The following is a 24,617-nucleotide window of genomic DNA, read 5'->3' on the forward strand; positions in this document are numbered from 1 at the left end:
CCAAAATAATTATTTTGCATTCGCATGTATCTTAATGTAGGAAAATAACCAAATCAGGAACAAAAGGAACATTTACCGGATGCATATTATATATCTAGGACTGTCCGATTAGAAGTTCTTAAACAAGCTGTTTAAAAAGCGAATTGTTGGAAGAGTTTACTTACTGTTTTCTAAGGTCTGATGTTTACGATTCTATTTCATAATTACTGACAGATCAAAAACATCAAGTATATATAGCATGAAGTTGTTGGGCATAATATTCATTGGTCAATTATAAATGAGGTCTGTATGGGGGTTTTGATTGCCTGATTCATTAAATAGGAAATCGTTATTTTGAAAAGTTGGCTGAAAAAATATAAATGTAGCCCCTAATTTTGTAAAACTATCATTTGGTGTTATTTAGACATAAAATTGAGAATGGAAATGGGGAATGTGTCAAAGAGACAACTACCCGACCAAATAAAAAACAACAGCAGAGGGTCACCAACAGGTCTTCAATGTAGCGAAAAATTCCCGCACCCGGAGGCGTCCTTCAGCTGGCCCCTGAACAAATATATACTAGTCCAGTGATAATGAACGCCATACTAATTTAGACATGTTTAGATGCTAACTTTAATTTAGAAATGTTTAGATGCTAACTTTTTTTTATCATAAGTAAATAGTTATATGATGTAATGCCATTGAATTGGTCCGTTTTCATGTCAATTTCGTAACTGTTAATTGTACATATCAGTCTGAGTACTGTGTAACTATCATTAAAGTTTAACATATTGTGCATATTAAGCAAGTGCTTTTTATGTACTTCTCTTATATTTTTGACGGTTTGTAAGTCAGTAAAAATTCAATGATTAAGTTAATATTGACATTAAAAGACCTCCTCACAAAAAGGCCTGTTCAAATCTGAACACCCTTTTTCGTTCGGAGGCCTTTTAATATCAATATTAACTTATCATTGAACTTTTACTATTACAAAAAATTTGGGTCCAGAATTTAAAAGGAAAGTAGTAATTTGGTCCGACTGAAAAGGGTTGAAAATTAGCACTTCGGAAGCTCTCAAAAGATTTCAAGACGCCCTCAACACCAAATTGACCATATTTTGAGTTAGAACCGATTAAGTTTTCTATAATTTTGATATAATTTGTCCCAAAAGTAGTACAACACACTGTAATAATTTCATTGAGAAAGCACCGGTGAGATTTTTTTTATTTTCATTTATGTTCTAAAAGAAATGCACTACTAATTAATTGTGGTCTCAGACCAGTATGGAAAAAGAAAAAAAATAAGCGGAAAGTTGTTTATTTTACCGTCTATTTTTTGTTCGCTTTCGTTGACATTTGCTCGACTTAGATTTACAATAAATTTGGCGAAAAATTTGTGCAGTATCTCCCCTTCCCAATCGAATCGTCCTTATCACACATATATCTGAACGACTCTTCAAAAATACGTAAATCACGTTCACTCTGAACACATTAATGAATGATATTTTATGTTTAAAATTTCCAGCAAGTGTTCTTCAGGCATATATTTGAAGGCCAACTATATAAACCGTCGGAAACGAAACAGGCAAAAGGGAGAACTTTGTCGGATAAAGAAGAATTATGAAATTGTATGAAACGGAAATTTTCAGACACTTTATTACATTTTGTTCATGCCAATACGAAATGCAATACACATTCATGAAATATCTTATTTACTTCTCAAGTGAAGCATACCTCAATCATAAAAAAAATATACATAAGTCAATCGGACTGATGAGCAATGCTTATAACGAAAAATTTTGTATATAACGTACAAACAACCATTAATGATAAAAAGCATACAAAATAATTATGAATTAATTTACAAAAGAAGACTTTTCTGAGACTTTTCAGAATAAAAGTGAATGTTTTCGCACATCACCTTAAATACATCTTGGTTTTAAAATTAAAGTCATTAGGAATTAACCTCAAATTAAAAAAAAATAATGCATATGTTTTTTTTATAACTCGATGGATAGTGTTCATTATAAAACTTATAAAAATATACTTTTTTCTGAAGAAAATTCTTTAATTTGTTCATAGAAGAAGTTACCTTATTTTAATTGCTTACTTTCATGAAGCAATTCCCCGACACATTTTCCGTATGCAAAGTGACCTATATCGTAAAAATCCGGTGATCGTAATACGCATGGATGTCCTTAAAATAAACTATTATCTGATTGCACATGTTAAACACTTGCTCAATATCCATGTTTTTTGTTGATTGTTAACAAACAGGTGACAATCGTTATATCTGGCTTTAAAACACGAACATTTATTACGTGCCATATTTTCACAACAACACTTACCGATTGAAAAAAAAATGACGATTATATGAAATTTATTCGAAAAAAATGATAAAATCGTGCACAGAAGACTAAGTTGATGATGTTTGTATGCATTGGTTCAAGAATTGGAAGAACATTATTTTTCACTAGTCACTCGTTTCATATGACATTAAAATACCCTTTTCTATGAGTCTGTAAAACTATTTAAAACTTTTATAATTTAATGAAATTCAGTAAGAAGAGTTTATCTAAGATAGTAATAAGCCAAACAATGTCAGATAACATGATTTTTTATCTTTAAAAAGTTTGTCTCTATAGTTACGTACTGCCACACCTTCCACATTGAAGGCTAATCTAACTTTTACAAAGGCATTCTATCAATATCATAATGTAGATAAAATTGAATAACATTTTCAAGACAGTCAATAGGAAGCAATATCATTTTAGTGGAGGTACAACCTTTATTGTTTTTTAGGAATAAAAACCTTTTGATCATCGTCAATTTGTGTAAATGATCGCAAATGCAAATAAAAAAAAAATGACGGCGGCAATGTTTCGACTACAGTACTGTTATTCCGATTCCAATGCATTTCCATTATTGATACGTTTAGAATAATTTCAAATTCTGTGTAACTTTACGAATTATTTTGACGCAGAGACGTCAGAGCTAGAAGTGGCGTCATAAAAATCAGAACTTACAAACTAGTTTTTATTACATTACTTTTACTATTTGAATAAAATCACCTTTAAACGGCGTGTTTTTGAGGTTGGTATTATTCTATTTTCAATTTTCTGTAAAATCGAGGTTATCGATTATTTATTCAAAATAACAGTCCATATCTAAGTTACGATCATCAACTGTGGATTTGATTGTAGGTTAAGCGAATGAAATGAACTGTTACATACAATTGTTTAAGAACAATCATTGTATGAAACAAGAGTTACTTGGTTATATTTAGCGTGCCCATTCATAAAAAAAAATCAAAGGTAAATAAACAGTCAAAATTTAATTACATTATAATAATGGCAAACCTGTCTCCACATTACTCCTACCTGAACTTACAATAACACTTATCTTTTATCGTTTTGATCGACTAATGGGATGACTTTCAACATTTCTGCTATCGGAACATCGTTATTTAGGTTTATATTGTTTAGTAACATTTACCGATAGTTTTCTTTGAAATTATAGGGTTGGTCCAGTTTTTAACCGGATGTATTGGTTGATATGACGGTAAAAAGAATTATTGGTGAAGAAAAAAATGATTTGATGGTGCATGTCTTTTTTTGCTACGACCATCTAAAAGTGCACAAGTCTGATGATTTTCCCATGATTCATTAATTTTTACCCGTTTTGGGGGGCTATCATAACGAATAAAAATCTTAAGAGTTTCCAAAATTTTAAGACTTTTGCTATCTGTTAATGACTACCTGTATCAACATTTGTTGACTTCGACCATCGCAAATCTAAACCTTTAATGTTCTTCTGTTTTACATTAAAAATATTGATGTTAATCATACATTCTCCTCAATTTTTATCCTATAAATAATAAGTGTTTTGAGTGTATGTTTGTTTGCATGTAAATTTCATAATAAATAATAATATGTGTATTTTCGACGATCAATTAATATGATGGAGTTAGAAAAATGAGTATGTTTTCAAACTTGGTTATCAGAAGCCGTTATAACTTTTTGTCAGATATCTGTCGATTAAAATCAGATGCTGGCAAAACAGATTTGTCTAATATCGATGACTTATCAGGATCATGTCAATGTGATAATAGCTACATATCTGAATGAACTAGCTAGAATAAAGTGCGAACAATGTGTAATTCGTATTATTTTTTCTAGAATAAGACTTGTATTGAATCACCACACTTAGACGAAATAAAACAAAAAGGGAATGATGGAGTATCAAGATGAAGATCAAATGACACAGAAGTTAACAATTTACGGTCACATACTGTCTTCAATAATAAACAAACCCATTTACGGCATACTCAGTTACAAAAGACCACAAAATACCAATTATCAATCAATTCAAACACCATAATTTATATACATCACATATATTAGCAATTTAGAATACCTTTGGAAAGAGTTGTCCCACAAGAAAAAAAATTGTTTCAGGAAATAAGAATCATACAACTGTTTATTCAAAAGTTGATATGCGAGGTTCTTATTTATTCAACTTGTACCCCCCCCCCCCCGTAGTCGTGACAAAAAGGTGTCATTTGCATGGAACCCCATTGTGAAATCCTATAACAAAATCGAAGTATTGATTTAACAAACGATATATACATTACTTGAATTTGGAGTTTTGATGATATTTTAAAATGAATTTTCATTTTATGCAATAGATAAATCAACGAAAGCAAACTGAGATGACACAGGCTGCTTCTAAAACGTGTGAGATATGTGTATCTAGTCCTGGGCATAACTATTGCGAACAGTGCGAACAGCTGTTTTGTGATGGATGTAAAATATCTCATTTACGGACAAAAATGAGCAAAGACCATACATTTCTAAGTGGCCCAAATATAAACCCTGGAGTTAAACAATATTGTAAAGAACACGATGAAACATTTATATATTACTGCATGGAATGTAATTCGCCAATATGCAAAATATGTGTGATTAAAAAACACAAATCACACGACTTTGCTGAAATCAAGGAAACAACTGACGGAATCAAAGCTGAGGTCAAAAAGGGGATGGACATGAAGATGGAACATTTACAGTCAAAGATAGCAGATATTGAACAAAGTTCAAACAAATACCAAACTGATGTTAACGGAATCATTCATGCTATCAGGGAAGAAGGGAGACACTTAAAAGAGCTGATTGATAAGAAAGTCGAAAGTCTGGTTAAATCGGTGAAAGAGGAAGAAACAAAGAATTTACAAATTTTACAGTCCAATAAAAATGAGATTAAAGCAGCTTTGAATAAGGCAAAGGAGCAGCAGAAGTTCTATCAAGACTCACAGGGTATAAAAGATACTACGAAATTGGTACAAAAGCTAAAACAAATTAAGTCCCAAATCGACAAAAGAGAAGAAATACATATTCCTATAATGCCATCAGTCAAATATGTTAGACAAAAAGTAGCAGAGCATGAAATAGAAAAACTGTTTGGGGAATTAACATTTGGGTAAATATCTTCTTAGTTATTGATTTTTTATATGTACTTTGGTGTAGGCAGTTGCTTTTCGTCTATAAAGGGTTAAATATATATGCCATCTTCCGCCTTTTGTTCCCTTTACATTCTTCGTGTGTTTCTCAGATAATCAAATGTCTTACATGTGATAATACAATGCCCAGTTATACATGCTTGGCTTTAAAAAATTTGTCAGTTGTGTTTTCTGATCATTGATTAAAAATACCATCACTTGATTAATTGTAAAACAAACACATTTATGCGCTGACTATATAGAATCCTAAATATATGTTAGCATAACAAGTTAGAATTCAGTAAAATCCATCATCCTCCTACTACTCATTTGAATTAAAATATCTACTACTAGAAATTGTTATTCCGATTTATACTATTAAAAATTAGTACCAATCAGAATTTTAATAACTACTATAATAATGAAATGATGTTTTTTTTTATCTTATAGAGAAAATCTCAAATACGTCCAATACATTTTTGCTTTGGTTAACATTGTCATTATAAATACTGATACAAATTAACAAAAAAGAAGTTATAATTTGATAAAGTGTTTAGACATACCTGTAAACTAAAGAGTTATAAAACCACAAAGTACCTCTTATATGTTCTTATTAGACTTGTGTCGTTTGTTTTCTCTAATATTTGAGTGTGAATTCACATTACGTGTCACGGTACTTTTCTATCCCAAATTCATGTTTTTGGTTTTGGTGTTATATTTGTTATTCTCATCGGATTTTGTCTAATGCTTAGTCCGTTTCTGTGTCGTTGTTCTCCTCTTATATCTAATGCGTTTCCCTCAGTTTTGGTTTGTTGCCCCAGTTTTGTTTTTTGTCCATGGATTTACGAGTTTTGAACAGCGGTATACTACTGTTGCCTTTATTTATAAACATATGATATAGCGAATTTTAGAAATGATAAAAGACTTTTGAAAAAAAAAGCTTTGCTGTGAAAGGAATTGTTTTACATTGTCTTATCGGGGCCTTTTATAGCTGACTATGCGGTTTGGCCGTTGCTCATTGTTGAAGGCCGTACGGTGACCTATAGTTGTTAATGTCTGTGTCATTTTGGTCTTTTGTGGATAGTTGTCTCATTGGCAATCATACCTAATCTTCTTTTTTATATCATAGGAAACTGTAACTCCAATTTATATAAGGATGTTTCAGGATCCAACCGAAATCAAGTTCGTACTGTAATCTTAGCATCTCAAAACTTTTCTTTCAATTATAATGACGAAAACCTAAACATAATTAAGTGTTAAAGTTTACTTTACATCCCAGCTCCTTTGTTCTACCTGGAGTGATCTGAGCCGGATCGCCCCTACCATATCACACCAGTTTGAGTTTCTTTGTTATGCATGCTTTCCTTTGTTCTGTAACATTTTGGCGGGAATGTCAAATCCACTATAAAACTTATAATTGAATATACAATTATACGGAAAAGACTATATATCAAAATTCACGTAGAAAAAATGCTGGGATTCGAACTCAAGACCTTTAGCATATCAAGCCACGACACAACCACTACACCAGGACGACTGGATACGAACAAACAGTAATTCAACATACTTAAAGGAAGCAAGATATTTTTATAAGTGGGGCAAGTTGGCAGACCTTTATTCAGTGGGGTTTGAACCCTTTTCGTTAATAAGTGAGTTGTCAGTGATTGTTCAGTATGATTTTACACTTTTTCAAAAGTGGGGCGAGTCGGTAAACAAGAGTGGGGCGATTTTTTTTCATAAAGTGGCGATATAGGTTGGGCCAATTGGCCAGTGGGGCGAGTTGACATTTGAAATCTACTCATCGTGTTCGGGGGTCAAAAAGGGTATAGATCATATAGTAATGTATAAAGTATATTATAATGGTTGTGTGGCGTTCTAAACTAGATTTTATGACTTGTAAATGGTTTTTCGTCTAATCTAAAACAGCTGGGATGTAAAATAGTTATCCCACTCGGACTTGGTGTGTCAGTGTTAGATCACCCTCTGGCCTCCGGCCATCGAGGTGATCTTACACTGACACACCGCGTCATCGTGGGATAACTATTAATGAATCATTGACCTGTTTGTAGCTGAAGTTTTATCTCAAGAAGTCAGTAACCGAAGAAAACCTAAATGATCTTTAATAATGGACATACATATACTTACAGTTTTCATTTACAAAGTGTTAGTACAAACTTTATATACAAATTATTATAAAAATTTTATCAAACCGTTCATAAGGAAAACATTCTGACAGGGCATACACAAGGAAAACCGCCATTTCAATTGACGGTGTTAATTATAATTCCCCTTTTGCATCTGAATAAGTGAAAAAGGAAAAAAAAGAAACAAAAACAAAAAGCAGTACTTTTAAGGCAATTTGGAAACACGTTTGCGTTATTTTTGGAGTATCTTAACACTATTTGTTTGATTTTATAAAAAAAATACAATTTTGACGCACAAATTAGCTGAGAATAAAACTGTTAATGGGTCACTTTTTTTTCTCAGAGAAACTGTCAAAAAAGAAGAAAACCCGAAACCACAGGAGGACGTCAGGTTTGCATTTACAATAGACATTTAACAAAGTTGTTTCTATTGTTACCGTGTCCATGTTCATCTCTTCTTTTGATTGACTTTTGCTTTAATAATCAAACCAATCTAAATACCTAGGTTTGTCTTCCTAAGGCAGTGTTCACACCAAACGCCATGCACAGTAAACATGTTTACAATTAGTTAAATGTAATGTACACTGGTTTCACATTAAATTTGTAAACATCCATACACCTGGTTTAATTACCTGTAAATAAGATTTACTCACACTTTTAAACCTTTAAACTGGATGCAAATTTTCGGACAGTTTTTCCAGCAGTTAAGGAACGACCATTTGACTTTTAAAAAAGTGTGTGTGTGGGGAAATGGATAATTTTTCCTTGAAAAATAATTAAAATATTCTGGTCATACAGATGAAAACAAAATATTCTGGATTCAGAGCTTCCCTTTTCATTATAGTTTTAAATATTGAAAAAAAATGTATTTGATAGCTGACATCGAAAAACTGAATAAAACCATTCGCGCAAAAAAAATTCTGACTTAGAAAAATAATATATCCCTCGCTTTTTGAACTTAAGTGGTTGCTCCTGTATGAAAGCAATTTAGATGATTTGCAGTAGTTTAAAGATACTAACGATGACTTGAATACGCAATAGAAAACGTAGGCTGCATCAGCGTGCTTACAGACGAAGAAAAAGGATTGAGATGTTAAGGATCACTACATTTCTATCTTTTCTGTTTCGTTCGAACGGTATTTCTTCTCTAAGTAGTATTAAGCAAAGTGAGGGGTAATGTTTTTCGTTTTTTATTTGTATTTCAATAGATGTGATATATAAGACAAACAATACAATTTACCTCACACTTTTTAGTTCTGCATTTATGAGTGAATCATTGTTTGAGTAAAGACCAGTGGCAAATATTTCCGTGTACGTCCAGTCGATTCGAGAAAACCTTTTCAAATGAATTATGTGTTCAGAAATGATAATGCTTGAGTCTTGAAAAAGGGTAAATAAAGATACCTAAGTTTTTTTTTTATAACAAATTAATATTTCAAGTTTAGAAACATAATTTTTATAACTTTCAATTTTATTCAAAACTTGTTTCTTCCTAAAGATGGTACCCAACACTTTTACTAAAATTAATTTGGCTCGTTTACTTTTCATAAAATTTTGTCAAAGTATTTATTTTGATCCTTTAAGAAAACTATAAAATTTTCAAAAATTTTGAACCAACCGTTTTGTCAGAAAAATTACACTGGTTGTATAGCAGTTTGACAAACACCAATTTTGATCATTGAGAAGCTTTATATTCCTTTTACAACACAACGTTAATAAAACGTTTAGCTATCTCCCTGTAGTGTTAGGTACCACCTTAAATTTACATGGTAAAATTAATGTTCTAAATGACAAGTTTTGTGTACACTTAACCAACACAAGGCCTACATTGACTATCGACTGCATGTAGACAAAACATGATTTACACTACATGTAAACGTTGACTTTTATCAATGTGAACGTTTTTGTGTTTAGTTTGCGTGTGAGTTACACTAAGCCAACACCAATTGTCGGTCATTGTGAACACGGCCTAGGTCATATTCACATATAGCATTGCGTTCTACTGTTCTTAATCTCGATAATTTTCATTTGTTTAATTGGTTGTGATTCCTCTTGCACCGATGAGTATGATATAAACAAAACACGCGTATAATATACTTAGTTATCATAAGTTAAATACTGTTTTTTTTTTCTCTTGTAGACATGCTATAATTATATAATAAACCCTAAAAACTAAGCAGTGATTTACAGTACCGTAAATTGCTTCAAAATGTATCTCTTTTTACACGTAATCGACTAATGTTAGCAACGTTGTTGTAAGAATATACATATGGTTTACTTTTGATAGATAAGACTAAAGGGTTGCAAGACATATATAAACAATGTAAATATATATAATTCGTTCAGTTTAGCTTTCCAAAAAACAAATGTTATAAAAGTTAGACATCTCCCTTGAGAATATCTTAATATGATATTTTATAGAGTTGGAACAACAGTTACTAGTAAACAATACAGATACAGATGCCTAAGATGCAAGTAAGTGTGGTGTTATGTAGTTTCGGAAGAGAACAAAAGGCCAAATATAAGTTCAAAGTTAATTATCAAATAAAAAATGCAAATTTCAAAAAAAACAAATATATTTAAAACACAAAGCAATACAAAAAAAAACAAGTAGCAGACAGCAATACTATTTCAAGCTTTGTTTACATGTATTAACAAAAAGTTATAAAGCCGAACAAGTACAAAGTTAAAGATTGTTTCGTGATCTATTATTCCTTATAAATTGCAAAGTAGTATTTGACGCTTTCCGCATGATTTACTAGTATATACTTCAATTTGTTTTAGTTATCTAAACTTATTATGCTTATTAACTGAGAAGAAAAATGTATTAATCGTATGATTTGTAGTTTTTTATACTTTTACCCGGAACTTGTTGAGGACACTATAAATGATAGGATTACACCGGTGTGCATACTTCATATCGACAATACTTATACAAAACAAACATATATGTGTGTGTGTCTATTATATTGTCTTAGGTTCATTGATATGTGTATTGATTTACAAATAAACTGTTAACTCTAACATGTCTTCATTTCAGGACAAATACAACTTCTGAGTAAGTACCTCTATTCAAATTAATTAACGAAAAATATTCTGAAAAAGTCTGTCTTATAGAATGTTACATATTCATTTTTACACACTAATATTATCAAAAAACAGCCCGTACGAATATATTTGAGTAATTTACATGAACACAAATATATTCATCATATCTTATAGGGGAAATGTTGCTGATAAACACAACAGATTTGCAGTTAAATGAGTCATATGACCGACCGATTATAGATCGCAAGTAATAGTTTATCATTTATAACAATCCATGTTACTGATAGTTGATTTATGTAAGTGGCAAAAACTGTAGCCTATTTATTAACTGTTGTTCAATATGTATAAATATTTCACAATAGTATGCACTTTATCTTACAATTATATTGATTCATTTACAGACAATCACCTATTCAGTAAGTATAAGCATCATGTCATTGAAAAAAAAAATAAGTGTACCTGATATAAGACAAACAATTCAACATTGAGTTCATGAGTGAGATCTATCAATGTTAAAAAGAGGGACGAAAGTGCCAGAAGGACTACACAAGAAGTTAGACAAAGATTCAAAAGTCATGTATACCGGTATTACAATTTTAAACCAAGGTTCAATACCAGTTGAAATTGCAGCTGATCAAAATTTTAAGATCACATAAAATAAAAATATTTGAAATTGCAAATCAAAGTAGTACACAATTGTGTTATTAAGTTTTTTTAAAACGAAAAAATGCTATGTTCGTTTCTATACCGAATTATTGACCGGGTTTTATTTACTTATATTAACTTTTAGAATGAACACTGTTCAGTGCAATTTATGAACATTTATTTAGGAAGAAACCAGAAACTATAGAACACTTACTATGAGGCTGTCATCATGGTTACATTGTTGTATTCATCAATCTTGCACTATCTGAATATTTGAATTTATGAAGCAACAGATATTGAAATTCCACTGAATATTATCATTGTCATCATTCGTGTCATTGGCCCATATAAAAACTATAATCTATAAAAGTCATTTTACTAGCAAAGTACAGATCAAAGATGCAAGATGAAAAACCAGAGGGACTTAAAATTTTATTAAAGACAATTTTAGAAAGCATACTTGCTAACAAAAAACATATACTGGAACTCCTGGGTTAAAGTCACTGATTAGGTTTTAATGATATTAATTATTAATGCATCAATATGCTTGTACTGTAATTCCAATTATCTTTATACTAGTGAAAATATTATACTTAGTCATTCTGTTATATGATATCGTATATTTCCCCCCCCCCCTTTCCTTTGATTGATTATGCTTATTTATCTGGCTTTTTTTTATCATATGTCACCATAAATGAATATATATATATAAATGCCTGTCAATCAAGGAAGAAAGAGAAAATCTTAACACTTTATTAATTTCTAAATTATTATCAGCATGTGATACAAATTCAAAAGATCTTTTAGAGTACAATCAATCTAAAAGACTTTTATCTTGCAATATTATTAAAACATTTTTACACAATTCTAATTTGCACAAGTATTTCCCATACCAAGAGAAAAGAAAAATTGAAAGAGCTGGTATTGCTACGTTATTAAAAAGGATTGCAAACGTAGAGAATATTATCTTGTCTTAGGGAGGGATATTTCCTACTTTGTAAAGGATCACTATAATTCAAACAAAAAAATCTCTGAAACTTACATTAGCAATATGCTTAATTTTTTTATTGACAACATATTTGGAAAACGTGTTTTCAACAGACTGTCGAAATTCCAATGGGAACCAATTCTGCCCCTCCCATGCCGACGTTATTGACTTGTTTCTTTATTATTATAAGGCTGACTTAATACATGAACTTCTTAGAAAGAAAGAGAAGAAGTTAACAATATCCTTTAATAAACTTTGCATTCCGGTATATTGATGATTTTCTGTCACTAAATGTTTCAAAATTTGGTGCTTATGTTGAACTTATCCATCCAAACGAACTAGTGATAAAGGACAGAACAGATACAGTGAAATCTGTCTCATACTTTGACTTACATCTAGAAATTGACAATTAGGGTCGGTTGAAAAGAAATTTGTAATTGATATGATATTCCCGGGCTTGTATTCCCTATCATGATGTCCTTGATAGAGGGTTGCTGCTCACAAGGAAGCTTTTAAACCTAGAGTTTCAATAGTGCAGTTGAAATCATTCTTTCGTAAATGTTACGGACGCCATCACGAGTTGGTTGACCGGTATGGAATAACTGTTTCAGATATGATATCGGATATGTTCTTCCCTTTTCATGTGACCTACCGAATTGGACTTTTTACAGGGTTCGTATTAATATGAGACATGTTTTTACGACCGCAAACATTAGAAATTTTTTGGTCATATATTGGTATGACGTTGCGTCGTAGCGTCGTCGTCGTTGTTGTTGTTGTCGTCGTCGTCGTCGTCGTTGTCGACGTCTTGGTTTGGATTGATTTTGGAAGTTTTGGTACCAACAGTTTAGGAATTAGGGGCAAAAAAAGGACCAACACAAGCATTTTTTTTAGTTTTTGCACAATAACTTTAGTATGAGTAAATAGAAATCTATGAAATTTAAACACAAGGAGTATGACGACAAAAGGAAGGTTGGGATAGATTTTGGGAGTTTAGGTCTCAACAATTTAGGAAAAAGGTCAAAAGGGTCTAAAATTGAATTATTGAGGTTTTGATATGCCAAATGCAACCGTGTATTTAGATTCTTAATTTTGGTGCTGTTTTCAGATTGGTCAACATTAAGGTCCAAAGGATCCAACATTAAACTTAGTTTGATTTTAACAAAAATTGAATTCTTGGGTTTCTTTGATATGCTGAATCTATACATGTACTTGGATTTTGAATTATGGTCCAGTTTTCAAGTTGGTCAAAATCGGGGTCCAAAATTAAAATTGTTTGATTTCAACAAAATCAATATTTGGGGTTCTGCAATATGCTGAATCTAACCATATATTCAGATTTTTAATATTTGAGCCCGGTTTATAAAATTAATCCATATTGAGGTCAAAAGGGTCCAAAATTGAACATTATTTTATTTCATCAAAAATTGAATTCTTTGGGTTCTTTGACATGCTGAAAATAACCATGTATTTAGATTTTGGATATTGGGATATCGACCATAATAGGTAAATGTCCAATTTAAAATTTTTAAGTTAAGAAACCGATGTTGTGTCAACTATTTAATCACTATCCGAATTCAGAGCTGTATCAAGCTTGAATGTTGTGTCCATACATGCCCCAACTGTTCAGGGTTCGACCTCTGCGGTCGTATAAAGCTGCGACCTGCGGAACATCTTTTTTGTCATAATTCAGTAAACCGCTGATTTTGGTTTGTTAAGTCCGTTAAGCTGTGCTATATATTTTTCATTTATTTGTTTTGTCTATTCTTTTTATTTTTGTAACTTATTGTCCTAGTCTTTAATATCATAAATTGAGAATGGAAATGGGGAATGTGTCAAAGAGACAACAACCCGACCAAATAAAAAAACAACAGCAGAGGGTCACCAACAGGTCTTCAATGTAGCGAGAAATTCCCGCAGAAATGTCAATTCTCACATCATTGTTGAATGATACATTTTTTATTTGAATGGTATGATGAACAACGTAAAATTGAGAGCTGTGGTTGTATCGAAAATATCGAAATTCAACCTGTTATTGGTTTCGAGGTTTACAAGGAAATACTCCGTGTTGAACTTCGGATTTCGAAAATAATAAAACAGAACGGCCCATATCATACCCCTATAGTCATGTAAGTGACGAGGTGTCTAACCTTAATTGTTTCCGTAGATCACCACTCCACTTTTTTAATTTGCTTAAGATATTTTTGCCATACAACTAAAGCCGTTATTCAACCATTCAATAAAACAAATAATTTAATAGAATCTCTGTAATGTCAGGATACATAATGTGTTGTGGTAATCATGGTAACATAAGTATACAAATGGAATAACACTAACGGGATCAGTATAACTTTGATGAACCTTAACAATACAAAATTGATAAACAAGTATTGTAACATTACAGATCCAAAGTACTTTGCTCATCAAATCGCAAGAACTGTAAAGTTTAAACCAATTATATCTGTTATATAAAGGTGTAATCGTTTGCCAAATTATGATGTTAGGACAATTATTTAAAAAAATAAACGAAAATTTATTATGCTGTAGTTGTACCTTGTAGTTAAAAGTAACGCATGATCTCTCGTTATTTCAGTTTTGGTACTCTGGATTAACATGATCCAGGAACTGAATACCATTTCTAAAAGGTCAATCTATTTCAGTCGAATGTTCTTGACGACAAAAAATGAGTATCGTTATCACACGTAAATGAAACAGGCGAGGAATTTTTGTTGAATATATTGTTCGAATATACTTTGCCGTTCTTACAAAATGTACATGGTTTGTTTGAATCGGTTAATTTTGAATTTTTTAATGTTTTTTTTTTTTTTATTTTTTTTTTTTTTTTAATGTTACATAACTGTATTTGCATTTCTATATACATTTTAATAATTGTTTGATAACGATAGTTAATGTTAAATAAAATTAAATGCCAATGTCTTTCTATTTTTTATAGGTATACTCCGTAAGTATATATTTGTTATTGTTCTTTGTTAAGATATTTGTTGTAAATTTATATCTGAGTAAATCTGGTGTAAATTTGTAACTAGGTCTAAAAAACATTATATTCACATGATGTTTCGGACCATAATTTTTAGACTCAGAAATGATTAAAATGTCCCTTATTAATACTGTTTACGGTATAATTATAAACTAATCGACATATGTACTACTGAGAAACATCGGGGCCTTGTAGTTTTATCCTTGTTCGACATTCCATCATTCCATGAACAATCTATATACGGACATTTTCATAATTGCCTTCACAGATTGCATTGGTCTTCAGTATGTGAATCTAGTACGATGAGCTACAGATTGAGTTCACGTTTGTTTTCCCCTGCTGATTTTTAATTTAAACTTTGAAAACTCGTACAAATAACAGAAATAAGACTTTTTACTCAAGTCCGATTCATTTTGAGGGTGCAAACTGAAAAAAGTAAAATCACAAAAATATTGAACTCCGAGAAAAATTCAATCGGAAAGTCCCTAATCACATGGCAACATCAAACGACAAAGCATATCAAACGAATGAACAACAACTGTAATATTCCTGACTTGGTACAGGCATTTTCAAATGTAGAAAATGGTGGATTGAACCTTGTTTTATGGCGCTAAACCTCTCACTTGTACGACAGTCGCATCAAATTTAATAATATTGATTATGAACCATTATTGTCATTCCGATACATCTTGCTATCAATTTGGTTTCATTTTCTCTCTTTTTGTCTGTTTTTTAATGAGTTACACGGCAGAGGTACCAAATGCAGCTAGCGTACGAATCTAAGGAAACGTCATGAATCAACTCAATGATAACGTGCAAAGGATACTTTATTTTATCTTATCACACATTTTGCACTAATAAGTACGTCTTTGCATGGCCAATACTAGCCGGAATTCAAGGTTGGTTTTTTGCCCCCGAGGCCAATATTGATATTAGTCCTCGAATTCCACATCGAGCCCCCGAATTTGACCTCCTGTAATCTGTCAATCAAAATCTATTTTGAAACAAGATGTAATCTGAAGCAGCTAGACTATATATTTATGACAGAACTTTGTTTTCTCACTGTGATACGAATTTTGTTAACTCAGTGTGATACATTTTTTTTATGTTTGTCTTCAAATATATTTTGAATTTTTGTTGAAAATACTAAACATGATTTGATATATGCCTCCTTTTTTTCTCCAGCTTGAAAATATGTGATTAATCGTTTATTACATGTCAATTTCCATATTGGCCGTGGTATCAGCCCACGACTCATAATAAGCCATCGGGCTAAAGACCTCTGGCTTGATATCGGAGTCTAGGGCTGATACCTTAACTGTTAGAATATCTGATTTTCAGATCCTAGTCTTTTCTTTATCCGGAATTCTTCTTCTAACGGTTTCGCAATCCAAACTGAATTTTATCTGCGATAAGTTCACAAATAAGTACGATGTTTTGAAGAAATTTCGGAAAATTCTGAGACAACGTATATATCAATATCTGAATAAGTCTTTTTTGGTATCTGTGTATATGGTAACACAGGAAACTTCTAGATCAATGTAGAAGGGAAATTTAATGATAAGCAACTTGAAAACGTCGAAGGTTCTAGATGTAGGTCAATACCAATTATTACATTAAGTGTTGCAAAAGGCACGTATTTTATGATACTGCATTGAAATTGAGTGTTTGATTACTTTCAACATATTTATTTATAGTGGATTGGGAAACAAGTAATGGAAACTTATATTAATCCTTTTCCACCTTGGGGATGAGAGTGCTGCCTTGTAGTGGAAATAACCTGCTCTTTTTCGGAATATACAAGGATGTCTTTTACGTGCAAGAGATATGGCTCTCTCATTTCACGGGTCAGCCATATATCGCCCTCTTCCTACGGACTATCATCGTTTCTAAAAATCATACTCGATAATGGTGTCCAAAAGTAAAATCACTAAAATACTGCACTTTTCAAAAAATTTGGCAAAATCAAAAGCTCAAACACATCAAAAGATCAAACACATCAAACTAGATAACAACTGTCATATTCCGAACTTGGTACAATCATTCTCATCCTGTGTCAAAGGAGATCCGAAAATTCAGTCCCCGAAATTTGAACGAACATTGAACCCGGAACCATTGTGCTAGTAGTCCGATACGTCAAAATTAATATAATCAACCTGGTATAATTTATAAAAAATGTTATATTGTTTATCAATCTCTTTTCTATGCACAACTGAAGAAGTTAAACAAACACTGCACGTTTAGTTTGCAACATACGTTTTTAATGATTGGAAATGATTTGTATCGTAAATATTAAAGATACCAAATTAGACAGTTTCTTGTCAGAAAAAATGCCTTATCAAAGGACATAAGAATGGAAAGAATGAAATGCCTTGATTGAAAACAGAACAGGTACACTGAGATGGAGAACAGCAGTAAAACCGCGATTCATTTATCGGAAATTTTATGTTAGGAAATATCATAAAAAAACTCTTTGCCGTCGAGTGAATGTTCCTTGACTGTTAACATTGATAGATAACCCCAATGGTATACAACGTGTTTAGTCTCGTTAAAGTTAAAGTGAAGTATGTTCTTTAACAGAACTACAGTCCAAGTACTTGTCTTTACATTCCTGGAGTTTTTATATCACTAACTGCTGTTAACGTTTTATAAATATTTTACGTATTTTATTTAGTTGGTTTTTGTATTCCTGGAATTTCATTTTGTTAGTCTCGTGACATGCTGTTTTCATAATTTGTTTGATAATCTAACGATTTTCTACACGTATGCATTGATATCGAGCTCAGCTATACTCTGTCTCGATGATATATTTCAAATGGGTATAATTATGTTCTTTTATAGGTTGTCAATAACAAACAAAAAATCGTATTCTTGATTTCGTCTGGAGTTTTGAAATAACTTTGCAATATAATGGAATTTTGTCATTCAAGATAGAGGTTCTGCTAGCTACAACACCAGGTTCAATCCTCAATTTTCAACATAAGCAAATGGATGTGCCAATTAAGGAATATGACAGTTCTTGTTCAATCGTTTGATGTGTATGAGCTTTTGATTTTGTCATATGCTTAGGGACTTTTAGTTTATGATTTTCCTAGGTTTTTTTTTTTTTATTATTTTTTGTATTAGAATAGGCTCCACGTCCACTTATTTTTGTCCATCTGATGAGTGAAGCCTTTTAACTGAATTTTATAGTTCGTTCTAATGTTGTACTATTATACCTCTGTCCAAAGTTAGGGGAGGGTTGGGGTCCCGTTTACATGTTTAACCCCGCCACGGTATGTATGTACGTGCCTGTCCCGATTCCGGAGCCTGTAATTCAGTGGTTGTCGTATGTTTATGTGTTACATATTTATTTTTCGTTTATTTTGTTATATAAATAAGGCTGTTGGTTTTCTCGAGCTCGTTTGTTTAACATTGTAATTTTGGGGCCTTTTATAGCTGACTATGCGCTGATGGCTTTCTCATTGTTAGAGGCCGTACAGTGACCTATAATTGTTAATTACTGTGTCATGTTGGTCTCCTGTGGAGAGTTGTCTCATTGGCAATCATACTACATCTTCTTATTTATATCAACATTGTTTTGGGGGTTATTTATGTCGTACTGTGTTGGTTTCTAAATTTGTTGAATTTCATTGTTGATCTTGTATCTCATGATATCGTTACATCATCAGTATTTTTTTAGATTCGAATGTTTTACTGTGTATTGAAAACCTTCTTTGAATTTAGTCTCTTTTCAGTTTTTTTTGCTGCTTTTCAACTTCGTGTTTGAATTAGTCTTTAAACATAACTTTTTGAGTATCAACGGTCATGCGTTGCAAATAAATATGCAAGCTTGGTATTTTTGATGAGTTTTGTAGTGCTCATATTATAAAGTTTTACGATGTAAATTTTAGTACAAATTGAAATATAAAATCTTCAATGTCAATAAATCTTTCAATTGTATTATTTATAAGTCTATATTTGAACATGAAGTACTGGTATAATTTATTTTAAATAAACAGTGACGTAGGATATTTGTTCGTATTAAAACAACAGCAATACATGAAGTCATTCTGGCTTTAGCTTTTACCTCTTTTACTTTTTGGTTACACCAGCACTTCAACATTTTGAGAAGTTTTGTAGATACTTTACACTCCACCATATCGAAATGTAGACCTGGTGCAGTAAAGTAAGAAAAATTGAATAAAATCTTCCAAGAAATATGAACTCAGACTACATCAGATTTAAGGTCACAGTTTATGTAGGGAATATCAATAGATATTTCTGCTAACTATCTTTGTTATCTTTAAATCATGGATGGATTAGTCTTATTTTTAAGAGTTTGATTTAATTCTCTAACTCATTTACCTATTTATATTATAGTCATTTTAATGTTATATTTAACATTGCCATAAAAGCGGGAGGTTTGGCATTCCACAAAACCAGGTTCAACCCACCATTTTTTTCTCAAAATGTCCTGTACTAAGTCAGGAAAATGGCCATTGTTATATTAAAGTTGTTTCTGTGTGTGTTACATTTCAATGTTGTGTTTCTGTTGTGTTGTAGTTCTCCCCTTACATTTGATGTGTTTCCCGCATTTTTTAGTTTCTACCCCGGATTTTTTTCTCTCAATCGATTGATGAATTTCGAACCGCGGTATACTACTGTTGCCTTTATTTAGTATACACTCATTTAAATTGATTCTGTAATCTTTTGCAGGTATCGTGAATTGTAAGTATTGTTATGTTATGTCACCGAACTATAATAAGTCTTTGCTTTGCATTTTCTGACTTTGACCTTTTCTAATGCCAGTGTTCTTTTTCTTTTCGACGTTCTAACTAAAGGACATTACAACAACAACATATTAGTTAATAACAGATGTTAGTGTGACGAACTGTTTTGAAATATTGAAACATTAATAGTTGTTTTAACGAGCCTGCTCTGTTTGGTTTTCTTCTTTCGAAGCATACCAGCCTGTTTAATTAGAGCAAAAGAGGTTTATCGATCTATAAGTTTTATCAATTATCTAAAAGCCAAATCAAATTAATCACCGAATAATCACATACTACTAGATTGCGGAAACACAGAGTTATGTAAATAAAATTGTCGATCAAAACTGGGATAGACAACTAATTACTGCATGTTGTTATATCTATTGTATTCTTTATTCTCAGAAGTGATATATTATCCACGACCTTTGATATATTTGTCTAACTATTTGTTTTGTTTAAAACTAATCTGCATCTCTGAAATTAATGATGTTCTCCTCATTTCACGTCTTTCATCAAAACCATCGGATATAAATACATTTGGATATGATCAATGTCATATGTGATATATTGAACAATCGTTTTGAGTATAGAAGTTTTATAAGCATTACGCATGTATTTTAGTATCAGCACAATGTAGTAATCATAGTTATAGTAGATAATTTTTCCTTTTCAGTTATTGTAAAAAATGTGGGTAAGTTGTTTGCTTCTCAGTTCTTATTTTGAAGATGAAGGTTAAATTTTCTAATATTTGTCATAAACTTGAACTAAAAATCAAAGTAAAGTATGAGCTAAAAAGTGTAACAACATACTGAACTGATATGCAAATTCAAAAAAGCGAACTTCATAAAAAATGTACGTTCGCAACGAAACATTTGGAGTTAATATATATTCTGATAGAAAACATACATTATATACGGGCATTCAAACAAAACGAACAAACTCACAATAAGGGTGATTTCAAAACACACCATTATATTCCGTTACATCTATAAATGCATGTATGAATGTCGTGTCGGACGTTCTATAGACGACTTTCTCTATCGTGAACTTTCCGGTACAGTTCCTGTGACATAATGTTTATGTTTTTTCATCACAGTAAGTATCGATTGTTCAATGCCATCATATTTGCAGAATGATATCAGGTCCACCTTTGTAAAAAATAAAAAAATAAAAAAATTCCAAAATAAAATTAGAAAAAATACTTAACTCCGAGGAAAATTCAAAACGGAAAATCCGTAGCGAATTAACAATTCAGAGGCTGAAACATATCAATCAAATTGATAACCACTATCATAATCCTGAATTGGTACAGACATTTTTGTAAGTCATTTATGTAGAAAACAGTGGATTAAACCTGGTGTTTCTAACACACAAAATCAAATCAAGATGGTCTATATTTTACATGTTGATATATTTATCATAGCGAGCAAGTTTTAGTGTTATAAAAATTACATTTCACCAAAAAACATTATGAATTTGAGTATATGTCTATAATTGTTAAATTCATAGATATATGGCATGCATATTGCTTAATGGAATTTACTTAGTAATTTATCCTTTTTAGTATGGATAGCGTTCATCAAATGGATAACAACTATCATAATCCTGAATTGGTACAGACATTTTTGTAAGTCATGTATGAAAAAAACAGTGATGTATAGCGTTCATTAAATGATGGACGAACTGTAATACAGAATAACCATGCTAAATATTTTACCTGAAATTCCTTCAAAAAGGACTACCAAGTAGTTATCTATAAATTGTTTATCATTAGATCTTCTATGTTTGTAATGCGTTTAGAAAATATTGTTGATTATTTTGCAAATCCATATTTAAAAGATGTATATTATTCGACATTTTGTACTTTCAATTGTTTCTTCAATCTAATATATTTTGTTATCCTGTTATCCTAATGTTTGTGAACTCATAAAATCATTTGATACATTTTTCAATATAGAACCATACATTACAAATACTAAATTGTACTTTGTGTATTGTACTGTTAGTCATTAACATGTAAGATCAAGTACGTTAATATGCCCAAAATCAAATAATATACCAAAACAAAGTTAACATAATATTCTATTTTCAAAAGGTTTAAATTTGCATTTTCTTGAATAAATAATTCTTCAGTAGCTAACAGATAAAATGGATCAAAATAGAGATACAGCTATGTAACAGCAACCTGGTGTCCAAAAAGCCAATTGAAGTCGATATATATAATTTTAAACACTCTTTGTCATATGTCAACTATTCGAGAACTTTGATTTCTCTCTGCGTATTACCTTCAAAATGCAGTTCGCTTATTTTTGTTGTTGGTTGTCTTCTTGGTGTATTAGAAGAAACATTTGATAATTTTACAAAATATCTTTTTTTGTTTGTTATACTTTTTTTTGTAAGAAATTTACTTAAATTTTCTATTTTGATCTCGTGTGTCAATCCTCAAAACAAGAAAACGATTTCGTTAATGTCCGTATAAGTCAGATTGAAAGTCATTTTGTGTTTACCTGGCACATTTTATAACAAATAAAATAAAACTGTCAAATACTGTATTTATCTCTTGGTACCTGTTTTCTTTTCGATAGCACTACAAACCATTAAAGTCTGAAATGGCCTATATCTGTTCTCGACTGTACTGATTTTTACTCGACCAGTCTGAATTGGTCTGACTTTTACCTGACATTACTCGACCCCAGTCTGAACCATACTTGACTGTACTGAATCGTACTTGACCTTGATTCCTGCCATTGAAAATAGTCTAAAAAAAAACTATTACTCGACCAGTCTGAAACAGTCTTAACCCATTCTCGACATGTACTCGACCTTTTTATCCAGTCTAAACCATACTTAACCAAAGGTCTGAATAATACTCGACCAGTCTGAACCATACTAGACCAAAAAACCTCTACTTTTTTAACTGTTAAAATAAATTTCTTTTTAACTGACATATATAAGAACAGCCAACAAAATTTATAAAAAAAATTAACCGTATAAAAGAAATATATCTCTGATTATATTTATGATAAAAACATATATATTATATATAACTTATATCAAACAGGTATAAAATTAAATAAATAAATAAAATTGTTTTTCTGATTAGTGGTGAAATATAAAGTATAACCTCTGCTTGGGGGCAAACTCATAAATAAGATCGCACCTGGTCAGAGGTATTAAATTTTAAATAACATTGATTCAAAATTGCAACATCCTGTTTAAATTAGATGACAAGGCCTTTCTTATATACATGTATGTACTAGATAAGTAATACACGAATTTAGGAAAATAGGGCTTTCTTTTTACCTGTAAAACACACATGTACTGAGGTAATTAGAACATACAGTCCTTGGATGGTGTAAACTTCCCACTAACACCATACACCATTACACCATACACCATACACTATTACACCATACACCTTGTACCATTACACCATACACGTTACACGTTTGCACCATACACCTTACACCTTACACCATACACCATTCCCCATTATATCTACACGATCCGAAATTACCCATAATGCAATCAAATGTCAACGACTACAAAATTATTTAATTGTTTTAAAAAACGAATTTTGATCACTATTTTGCAAACTAATATATAAATTTACATGTATTTGAAAATAAATTACGCAGAAAACTTTGCTTGTACTATATATTAAGCCGTGATCTGCCTTTCTGTAGAGGTTGTGGCCTCCTTCAATAAATAACGATATGGGTTTCACTGCTTTTATTATTAAGTTTAAAATGGAGCGTATTTTTTTTTTAAAACTTGGTTTTCAGATAAAAACGACAAACAATGCAAAAAACGTATAGTACTTGGATCATATAAACTATTCATATATAATCATGAAAGCGATATTGGTGTACAGTTAACCGGCAAAGGCGAACTCTGACAATCGAGTATACTCGGTTTTGCGAGTTTACGATCCCGTCGTGAAATAACTAGTTATGCTTATGGCCAGCGTAATATAAATAATAATTATTTTTCTGCACCAATCAGCAGTACAATCATTATATATATACATATCCTTTTTTATTCAATTAGTTGAATCATCCACAGAATAACTTTCACATCTCATCTTCACTAAAAAACTAAAACGAACGAACCTAAAAATATACCGGTAAATTTTTGCAATTTCTTTTTTTTGTCTTTAAAATGTCGAGATTGAAAACGCATTTTTTTTTCCTTTATAGTACGATATGACGTGTTATTCTAAAATGAAACTCGATTTTTTTTCCCTCAAATTTTGAAAAAAAATCTTATTTCTATTTAAAGTAATACTCCTTATACGTTTAACATTCAAAGTTTTTGTTTGATGTTAATAAAAAGTATTTATCTTTCACTCAGTAAGGACATTGGTCAGCAGAAATTCAAGGTTGGTCAGGTTTTACTTGTCACGTTTCTTGGACCAACATATTTTTGGTCATGCAGAGTAATCCTTGATCACAACTCTGTTGGACCTCCTACGGCATCCATTGGTTATTAAAAAGATTAAATAAAAGAATCGTGAAAAAAAAATCCATATAAACCTACCAAATGCACCGTTAATGAAATAAAAATAT

At 31.3% G+C, this 24,617-nt stretch overlaps 1 protein-coding gene across 1 annotated transcript; it reads left to right on the forward strand.

Moving 5' to 3' along the window:
• The first annotated feature begins 4,689 nt into the window (after positions 1–4,689).
• LOC139484508 (E3 ubiquitin-protein ligase TRIM9-like) lies at positions 4,690–5,460 on the forward strand. Its single transcript, XM_071268239.1, has one exon. The coding sequence runs from the start codon at positions 4,690–4,692 to the stop codon at positions 5,458–5,460; it is 771 nt and encodes a 256-aa protein (XP_071124340.1).
• The last annotated feature ends 19,157 nt before the right edge of the window (positions 5,461–24,617 follow it).

Source organism: Mytilus edulis, chromosome 8 (assembly GCF_963676685.1).
Source record: "Mytilus edulis chromosome 8, xbMytEdul2.2, whole genome shotgun sequence".
Lineage (NCBI taxonomy): Eukaryota > Metazoa > Mollusca > Bivalvia > Mytilida > Mytilidae > Mytilus > Mytilus edulis.

Coding starts and splice junctions, on each gene's coding strand:
- LOC139484508 (XM_071268239.1), top strand. CDS start 4,690: ATGACACAGGCTGCTTCTAAAACGTGTGAGATATGTGTATCTAGTCCT.